Source organism: Mesoplodon densirostris, chromosome 2 (assembly GCF_025265405.1).
Source record: "Mesoplodon densirostris isolate mMesDen1 chromosome 2, mMesDen1 primary haplotype, whole genome shotgun sequence".
Classification (NCBI taxonomy): domain Eukaryota; kingdom Metazoa; phylum Chordata; class Mammalia; order Artiodactyla; family Ziphiidae; genus Mesoplodon; species Mesoplodon densirostris.
The window spans coordinates 149067353-149077818 of NC_082662.1; the positions used below are offsets into that span (position 1 = coordinate 149067353).

Consider the following 10466-nt stretch of genomic DNA (forward strand, 5'->3'; position numbering starts at 1 on the left):
GGGAGGGGGCGATCCGCTTTGCACCCACCTTGGGGAAGCCGAGCGCAACCTCCCAGGTTTCCGATTTTCCAGTTTGCGTGGGTATAAAAAAATCCTACCCCGACCCGGGCGGGTCTTACGCAATTATTATTTAAGTGGAGAGAGGGAGGAAAAGTTTTGGAGGGGGGGAAGGAAAGGCGGAAAGAAACAGTCATGCCGTCACGTGGGCTGTTTTCACGCATAAAAGGAAGGTCCTCTCCGTTAGCTTCCAGTTGTCAAACGACTCGCAGCGACCATTAGAGGACGCTCAGGAACTCCGCACCGCGCCTTCCTCCAGCTGGACAAGCGGGACCCACACAGCGCAGCGCCTCCGCCGTTTCCGCGCCCCTCCCGCAGCCGAGATGCTCGCCCGCGCGCTACTGCTCTGCGCCGCCCTGGCTCTCTGTGGTGCAGGTGAGTGAGTACCTGGGCGCCTGGCACCTGGGACTCCGCGGCTCCGTACACCCGGGTCAAGTTTCCGCTCTGACCTCTCCAGGGAACTCTAGGTATTCTGAATACCCTCGGAAGACAGGCTGTATGACTTTGTAAAGAGGCTGGACCACTCGAGTCCAAGTAAACTGGACGGACCAGCTCAGCTTTGCCATCAGCTCTGATCATCATGGGTCACTTACTTAACCCGTCCGAGTCTCACTTTTCTCATCTGCTAAATAGGAATAGTGATACTAATTTGCAGGTTGTCATAAGACAGAATCTGATCAATATATGCGAGATGTTTTTTTTTTTATAGTACCTACTGTTATTGAATGGAAATAATTGTGTTAAATACCCTAGTTAGTGCTTTCCTGCCCCAGGGAAGTCCAGATTGTTTTTTCAGGTAAGCAAAATGCTTAAAAATGAAGCTGTTTTTACTTTGAAATTTTCTTTTATTTTTTTGGTCGCACTGCGCGGCTTGCGGGATCTTAGTTTCCTGACCAGGGATGGAACCCAGGCCCTCAGCACTGAGAGCGGAGTCTTAACCATTGGACGGCCAGGGAATTCCCTGTTTTGTTTTTGTTTTTGTTTAATGTAAATTAAGTCATGCCACTTTGATACTGTAAGCCATTCAATGATTTCCCTTGACACATGGAAAAAACCCCAAATTCCCAGAAGACCCACATGATCTGCCTTTGCCTTTTCTGAACTCGCCTTCCACCTCTCCTCCTAGCTTTGCTTCTGCCACACTCTCTCAAACACGCCTCAGGGCCTTTGCACTAGTTTTCCTCTCAACTTGGAATGTTCTTCGTCCAGATCTTTCAACAGCTTTGAGTTCTGACAAAAAAAAAAAAAAGAAAACAAACAAACAAAAAACTTAAATTTTGATTAACGTACTAGATCTATTCACTTTAATTTTGGAAGTCCTACTTCTTTGAGCCTCTTAAAAAGGCTAATTTGAACATCTAAAAAGTTATGAAGAAAAGCTTAGCAACATTCCACCAATATGTCTGGTGGAATATTCTGTTACCTTTAGAATAGGAAGTTGGTATTTCTACATTATAACCGTTCTGTGAGGCAAGCCAAAAAAAATTGTTTTCCCATGACTACCTGTATATTTCTTGAACTTTTTTTATCATAAAGTTGACTCATAGTAAGTAAAACAATTAAATATTTAAGTCAAGATTAAGACAGTGAAGAATGGTTTATTCACTGTCTTTACTTTCTTTTTTTTTTTTAATTCGGGTATAGTTGTTTTACAATGTTTTGTTAATTTTTACTGTACAGCAAAGTGGAGTTCCCTGTGCAATACAGCAGATTCTTATTAGTTATCTATTTTATACATATTATGTCATATATATGACATATATATCAATCTCATTGTCTTTACTTTATTGTAGCAAATCCTTGCTGTTCCAGTCCATGCCAGAATCGAGGTGTATGTATGAGCATAGGATTTGACCAGTATAAATGTGACTGTACCCGAACAGGATTCTATGGTGAAAACTGTACCACACGTAAGTTTGTTTTTGGGTGCCCTCATTTGGAATGGGGATATATACAGTTATCATTTTACAGAATTGTGTCATATAATGAGGTCCCGTTAATTTCTCTCTTTTTTTCTCATTGCAGCTGAATTTCTGACAAGAATAAAATTATTCCTGAAGCCCACTCCAAACACAGTGCACTACATACTTACGCACTTCAAGGGAGTCTGGAACATTGTCAATAACATTCCCTTCCTGCAGAATATGATTATGAGATATGTGTTGATATGTAAGTACAAATCACTTTCTAGGGCTTTCAGCAGCCTCAAAGAAAAATGTACTTTATAAAACTTTAGATTTTTAAACTTAATCCAAAACATTTAAATATACCATTTTAGTTTACCTTCTGTCTTAATGGCCAAAAATATTGACATCTGAATCCCTTCAAGTTTATAAAGTTCTGTTTCACAGTCAGAATTCTACTTAAAATCCTGCATACCTGCATACCTCTTCTAACCTTCACTGTTCTTGACAATTTGTGAAGGAAGTGTGGTCTAGTTGTTTACTGAATGCCCATGGGCCACAGGATTGCACCCATTAAAATAAATGGATAATTTGGATTGGGGTCAGCAAGAAAACACCTTTATTTCTAAAGTGAGTGTCAAGCCCAGACATTCCTCATAGGCCTCTTGAGCAGTAAGTGGATGGTTATTTGAAAAATCAAGATGGCTGAACCATACTGTCTTCTGTAAAGTATATATACGTTATCAAAGATGCATTTTAATGAATCATGCTTTCCTCTTTTGAGTACCAGTGGCAGTTAGGATTTAAAGTATAACTGTTTTAAAATAGAGTATCTTTGTTAGGATTAAATTCACTCTAGTGCCACTTTGCATATTTTACAATAAAAATGAACATTGATTTGCCTTGCATATGGGAACAAATAACAGTTTTTTTTCCCCTCAAATTTCAGCGAGATCACATCTGATTGAGAGCCCGCCAACTTATAATGTGCATTATGGCTATAAAAGCTGGGAAGCCTTTTCTAACCTGTCCTATTACACCAGAGTTCTTCCTCCTGTGCCTGATGACTGCCCAACACCCATGGGTGTGAAAGGTGAGTGAGAGGAGAGGTGAGTGAGAGTGAGAGGATGTATTAACTGTAACTGGGATTGGATTGCTACCTAGAAAATTTGACCATAAACTATGATTTATTTGTTAATAAAGCCATTTTTTCCTTATGGATATCTCTGGAGATTTTTTTGAAAGTGTGAGTCCATGTAAACTACTCCATGAAAGTGAATGGGCATTTTGGTATAATGTCATGATGTTTTCAAATTCTATCATTAAAACTGAGTTAATACTAAACAAAATATATTAAAATATTCCATAAGAAGTTGTTCCCCTGTATTTTGGAACTTCCATTTATATTATGATCCTGTTCAAAGCTGTACTTCTCCTATAAGTGAAAAAGACCCTGGTTAATTGACAGTCACTCTCTGCTTCCTTGAATATATAGATGGATTCTTATCTTGGCTTTTTCATTTTTCAGGGAGGAAAGAGCTTCCTGATTCAAAAGAAGTTGTGGAAAAAGTACTTCTAAGAAGAAAGTTCATCCCTGATCCCCAGGGCACAAATATGATGTTCGCGTTCTTTGCCCAGCACTTCACCCATCAATTTTTCAAGACAGATCATAAGCGAGGACCAGCTTTCACCACGGGACAGAGCCATGGGGTAAGACAGAGTTAAATCAAAATTAGTAGCAAATCATAGTTCTATCTATAAAAACCTTAATGGAGTTTCCATTTTAATTCACTGGTTTGGTAAAAATACAAACACACACACACGTACTTACATACATATATACAGATTATTATTTGTAGTTTGGCTCTTATATTTTTAGTTTAAAATATTGGCACTGCAAAAGGTTGTCTTCAAAGACATTTGTACCCTGATTATGCTGCCTTAAATATTATAAGGTGAGATTTTTGCAGCATTATTATCTCTTGGATTCAAGTTATTGATAAGGATTTTATATCAAACATTTTCTGCTGCTTTTTAAAAGAAATACCATATAGTTATAGTGAAATTTATGATATAAGCTCCATATGAGACACTAATAGGTGACATATTTAGGAGACATATTTAGGTTTGTAGGTTTTAGTAGCTTCAGTGGATAAACAAGTTAATTTACTATTTTGTGGCTGTGAAAAATGTTATTGAAAAATTTTAATTAAAGCAAACTAAATCATCAAGTTATTTAGTGATAAATACATCATAGACACTTTACATAAGAATAAACAACAGCAACAAATTAAAAATTTTCCATAATCTTCTAGGTGGACTTAAATCATGTTTATGGTGAATCTTTGGAGAGACAGCATAAACTGCGCCTTTTCAAGGATGGAAAAATGAAATATCAGGTTTGTTCCATTTAAATATTAAGAATTAGTTATGACTCACTAGCTACCTATGTTCAAAATCTCTAATGATTAAAATTTGTTTACCTCTTTTGTTACTGTTATTTTTTAGATAATTGGTGGTGAAATGTATCCTCCTACAGTCAAAGATACTCAGGTCGAGATGATCTACCCACCTCATGTTCCTGAACACCTGCGGTTTGCTGTGGGGCAGGAAGTCTTTGGTCTGGTGCCTGGTCTGATGATGTATGCCACAATTTGGCTGCGGGAACATAACAGAGTGTGTGATGTGCTTAAACACGAGCATCCAGAATGGGACGATGAGCAGTTGTTCCAGACGAGTAGGCTAATACTGATAGGTAAGCAAGAAGAGCAAATCATTTAAATAAAACCCTCTTCCCCAGAGAAAACTAACTTTGCTAGGTTTTCAGTAATTCTGGGGGAATGTAGTACCTGTAAAATCACCTGCTCCATATTCATTCAATTCTTGAACTTTTGATGGTAAAAAAGAAAATATAAAAGTGAAGGAATGGCAAATTAACAATTGCATGTAGGTTGCTTGAACGTTTGTGAGAAGAAATTCATGTTTTAAATTTTTCTCTTGTGCCAATAGGAGAAACTATTAAGATTGTGATTGAAGACTATGTACAGCACCTGAGTGGCTATCACTTCAAACTGAAGTTTGACCCAGAGCTGCTTTTTAACCAACAATTCCAGTACCAAAACCGTATTGCTGCCGAGTTTAACACACTCTACCACTGGCATCCCCTTCTGCCTGATACCTTTCAGATTGATGGCCAGGACTACAAGTATCAGCAATTTGTCTATAACAACTCCCTCTTACTGGAACACGGCCTCACTCAGTTTGTTGAATCATTCACCAGGCAAATTGCTGGCAGGGTAAGCATTATTATTGAAAAACAAAACAAAACATAGGACTAGTCAGTAACTAGAATTTCTGCCGCAGAAATGATTTTTCTTAAACTTACTAAAAGAGTAATTATTTGCTAGTAATCTCTCCTTGAAATAAGAAGCCTAACATATAATCTCGATTATAATATAATGTTACCATTATAATCTAGATCATAGAAATGTTCTATAAATATTCCAAACTTATAGTTTAGGTCTCAGCTGGGAGCTGGGGCATCAGTCTTACGTACTTGGTACCCAAGGGATGCTTTTAAAATAGAAATCTGGGAATTCCTTGGTTGTCCAGTGGTTAGGACTTCACACTCTCACTGCCGAGGGCCCAGGTTCAATCTCTGGTCAGGGAACTAAAATCCTACAAGCCGTGCAGCACGGCCAAAAAAAAGAGAAAAAAATCTTAAATATGCCTAAAACTCAATTGTGTTCTACAATGTAATTCATTTTCAACAGGTTGCTGGTGGTAGGAATCTTCCAGTTGCAGTAGAGAAAGTATCAAAGGCTTCAATTGACCACAGCAGAGAGATGAAATACCAGTCTTTTAATGAGTACCGCAAACGCTTTCTGCTGAAGCCTTATAAATCATTTGAAGAACTTACAGGTGAGAAACAGTTTCTAAACTTCTTCAAAGAGTCAAGGGGCAAATGGAAACAGCAGAAGGTGAAAGGAAATTGAGCAAAAGGTAAGACTTTTTTTTTATTTTGTAAACGTTTTACATTGGTTGTATCTCTGTCCTTGTCACCTTCACAGGAGAGACGGAAATGGCTGCGGAGTTAGAAGCGCTCTATGGTGACATTGACGCCATGGAGCTGTATCCTGCTCTTCTGGTAGAAAAGCCTCGACCAGATGCCATCTTTGGGGAGACCATGGTAGAAGCTGGAGCACCATTCTCCTTGAAAGGACTTATGGGTAATCCTATATGTTCTCCTGAGTACTGGAAGCCTAGCACTTTTGGTGGAGAAGTAGGTTTTAAAATCATCAACACTGCCTCAATTCAGTCTCTCATCTGCAATAACGTGAAAGGCTGTCCTTTTACCTCATTCAGTGTTCAAGATCCACAGCTCACCAAAACAGTCATCATTAATGCAAGCTCTTCCCACTCTGGACTGGATGATATCAACCCCACAGTACTACTAAAAGAACGTTCAACTGAACTGTAGAAGCTGATTGATCATATTTATTTATTTATATGAACTATTTCTTTTAACTTAATTATTTAATATTTATGTTAAACTCCTTGTGTTACTTAACATCTCTGTTAAGGAGAAAGGGGTCATACTTGTGAAGATTTTCATGTTGATTTTAAAGATGTCTTCAAGTTAAAGGGGGAAAACAGTTTTCATTCTTTTGTACAATCCAATGAGAAATGAGTGTGACATCTTTTTACTTGAATTTCAACTTATAATAAGAACAAAAGCTAAGATGTTTGAACATTTAAATGCTGTTACAAGATGACAAAATGCTGCACATTTCTTTCTACACTATCGATATTTCCAAGGTGTCTTCCATGATGTGTGAGAAGCAACTACCTACTCAATGATCATTTTATGATCTTTTAGCCATTTTCTGATCACTTTACTTCTATTTTGTTTTCCTGGTTTTAAGGTCTGAGTTTGTCTTTCTTTGGACTCTATACTTTCTTACCTGAACTTATGCAGGTTTTCAGGAAAAGCTCACCTCAGGACTACTACAGAAGGCCTTTACAAGAAGGTATACACTCATTTTAAGTGAAAGGCAGAGAACTTTGTGAATAATTTAAAACCAAAGTAGCCTTATAGAGGCTAATAGCTTAGAACTGTAGGGGGTTCTTAACAGTAAGCAAGTTATTCCTATTCTAATGAATGTCCGTTCTCACTTAAAAACAAAATTAAATTGCTGAATAGTTCCCAGGAAGACAATGCTTCTTTTCCACATCTCATTGTCAGCTGACATTTTCTGGTACTGTATATTAATTTAATTTATTGAAGACTATTATTTATGTTTTCTTTGGATGGTTATTATAAACTGGGTTTAAGGCTGCATTGATTTTTTTTTTCTGCATTATATCAGAATCAGTGTATCTTTTGGGATTACCTCTGAATTATTAATACAAGATAAATAATTGGCTTAAGATTTGTGAATACATTTATTTAGGAATCCAACTTTGGTATACTGAGATATAAAGTTGGAATTTGTCTTTAAGGTTTACCTATACACCAGCCCACAGAGAATGTTGTGTCTCATTAGCCTGGATGTGCTATAAGACTGATATTTTGTACATTTTTGAAGGACCTGTGGACGTTTCATTAATTCATTCACCCATAACTTTCTGGGGGGACATTCCGTGCAAAGAACTGTGGGTTTTAATATTTTTAAATCAAGCACTGATTACAGATAACATCAGTATTTATGTAAATAATTGAAAAAGTATGCCTCAGGCAGAGGGAGAAAATAAAATTTCATTAAAGAGAAATAACTCAGGGGAACTTTTAAGGTTTTATGTTATTGTTAAGAAACAGTCAATAGTAGAAGGGCTTGTATAAAAATTTAACTTGATTTAAAAAACTGATTTGTTAATATCTGAATGACTGAATCTGGGAATTTGGAATATGTGTTGAATGTTTTGGTGCCTCAGACAAATGTATGATTAAATTAATTTATGTAAACTGTAAGTGTTGAAACAAATGTCTGTTTATTTTTGTACTATTTAAGAACTGAAAATCTCTTCTAAAATAAATTTTGACAGTTGCTTATATCTTTGTCATGAGATGATTTCTGTAAGGCATTATTGTTCTCCTATCTCTTCCAAACTGGACTGGCCCTTAATGAAATGGTTCTGCCCTCAGTCACACAGAGGCTTCTTAAGGTCATTATAATCTCATTCACGGCAACACTGTATTAGAAAATGTGTTCTCTGTGCTATAGGGGATAGCCACAGACTTGTTTTCATTGCCTAGTCTTAGAAGAGGAAAAAAAAAAAAAAAAAAAACCAAGTATACAAAAGGCAAAGAATAAGACAAATTTACTAAGGAGGTACAAAATTTAACAGGAAGTTCAAAGAGGGAAAGATTATGGTCAGTTGGGTACATCACTGAAACCTGGCTCATTGGCTTCTGTCAGTCCCTACTCTTGACATCTTGGTAATTTCAATATCCACATGGACTGCATACTTAACATCCTGCCTGGGCTCTCTTGTCCTCAACTCCAGTGTTGCCTTCTTCCATACTTCCTATGGTCATACAGACCTTGATCTCATCATTAATTATCGCACCATTTCCAAAATTTTCATTTCAATCATCTTCCTTTATTCCCAACACTTCCAGCTCACTTATTTTAGTACTTACACTCTAACATCTAACTTCAGTTTCACTGAGCCTATTGATTCACCAAACCTCATCACTATCTTTCACCTCTTATCTCCTCATTTCCTTCCTTATGCATCTAACTCAGATTCCATTGCCCATGTTTGGACTCTCTCATTTCTTAGTCTACTCTCCACTGTACTTAACTGGCACAGCTTCATTTCATCCATAAACAGATTATCTGACTTCTCAGTAGCATTCAACACAAATGTCTAGCTTCTTTACTGAAAGATTTTTTTTCTTGGCTTCATGGTTTCATACTCTCACCTTTCTTCCCTTTCACAGAGTGTTACTATTCAGAGGGTTGTTTGGTTTTTTTTATAAATTTATTTATTTTGGGGGGCTTTGGGTCTTCGTTGCTGCAGGCTTTCTCTAGTTGCAGCGAGCGGGGGCTACTCTTTGTTGCGGTGCGCTGGCTTCTCATTGCGATTGCTTCTCTTCTTGCGGAGCACGGGCTCTAAGCACGCGGGCTTCAGTAGTTGTGACTCATGGGCTCTAGAGCGCAGGCTCAGTAGTTGTGGCGCTTGGGCTTAGCTGCTCCGTGGCACGTGGGATCTTCCTGGACCAGGGCTCAAACCTGCGTCCCCTGCATTAACAGGCAGATTCCTAACCACTGCGCCACCAGGGAAGTCCCAGGTTGTTTGTTTTTAAAGCTCTTCATACATTACTGTATCTATAAATCGAAGTGTCTTGATTCCCCTTTCTCTTATCTAAACTCTTCCAGGTTAATCCCATCCAAGTTTATAAGTTGAAACACTAATTAATCACTCTCAAATTTGTCTCCAGAACCTACTTCCAACTGTCAATTAATAACTTCTCTACTCAAATTCATAAATTTAGTGTCTTACTTTATATCTCTGCCCTCTCAGCACCACATACTCCAAATAATAATCATCCAAAATTAAAGACACCACTATTCCCTAGTTTTCAAGCAAAAATGATCTCTTTCTTTCACATCCACAGCCAGTACAGCAGCAATTCTGTCGACTACATCCCACACACAAATCCTAAATCTGTCATTTTCCCTCCAACTCCATGACAACCAACCTAGTTGATGTAATAATCTCTTGATTGGTGTTCCCTCTTCTATTCTTGCCTCACTCCAAACCACTCTCCTTATAGTAATGAGAGTGATCACTTGCAAACATAAATCATATTCGGTTGCTTTTTTTTTGGCCATACCGTGTGGCATGTGGGATCTTAGTTCCCCAATCAGGGATCGAACCCATGCCCCCTGCATTGGACGTGTGGAGTCTTAACCAGTGGACCACCAGGGAAGTCCCAAACATAAATCATATTTTGCCCCTGTCTTCTTTGAAATCTTCTGGTGGTTTTCTATTCCACAATGGATAAATTGAAACTCCTTATCCTATCCTATGAGGGTCTTAGTGATCTGTCCCTGCCTATACTGGTCACATATACTATAATTCCCCACCCTCGTTCACTCTGGAAAATAGTTTGGGAGTTTCTTCTAAAACAAAAAAAATTCAGGGCTTCCCTGGTGGCGCAGTGGTTGAGAGTCCACCTGCCGATGCAGGGGATGTGGGTTCGTGCCTTGGTCCGGGAAGATCCCACATGCCGTGGAGCGGCTAAGTCTGTGAGCCATGGCCACTGAGCCTGTGCGTCCGGAGCCTGTGCTCCGCAACGGGAGAGGCCACAACAGTGAGAGGCCCGCGTACTGAAAAAAGAAAAATTCATTTATGGTATGCATTAGCTTTATATTTACTCTATAGCAAATGACCACAAACTTACTAGCTTAAAACGACACAAATTTATTATCTACAGTTCTGGAGGTCAGAAGTAAGAATAGGTCTTATGGGTTAAAATCAAACTGTGAGTAGCAC

At 38.3% G+C, this 10466-nt stretch overlaps 1 protein-coding gene across 1 annotated transcript; it reads left to right on the top strand.

Moving 5' to 3' along the window:
* The first annotated feature begins 265 nt into the window (after positions 1-265).
* Positions 266-7892, top strand: PTGS2 (prostaglandin-endoperoxide synthase 2). The gene is made up of 10 exons (XM_060088502.1): positions 266-432; positions 1851-1967; positions 2083-2226; positions 2911-3054; positions 3490-3671; positions 4277-4360; positions 4470-4716; positions 4971-5257; positions 5735-5882; positions 6032-7892. Exons 1-10 carry the CDS (start codon positions 381-383, stop codon positions 6439-6441), a joined length of 1815 nt encoding a protein of 604 aa, XP_059944485.1. The 5' UTR covers positions 266-380; the 3' UTR covers positions 6442-7892.
* Positions 7893-10466: the final 2574 nt, after the last annotated feature.

Excerpts from the sequence above, each read along its gene's own strand:
- PTGS2 (XM_060088502.1), top strand. The coding sequence starts at position 381 with ATGCTCGCCCGCGCGCTACTGCTCTGCGCCGCCCTGGCTCTCTGTGGT. Across the intron at positions 1,968-2,082 it reads TGGTGAAAACTGTACCACAC|CTGAATTTCTGACAAGAATA; the intron begins GTAAGTTTGTTT and ends TTCTCATTGCAG. Across the intron at positions 5,258-5,734 it reads CCAGGCAAATTGCTGGCAGG|GTTGCTGGTGGTAGGAATCT; the intron begins GTAAGCATTATT and ends CATTTTCAACAG.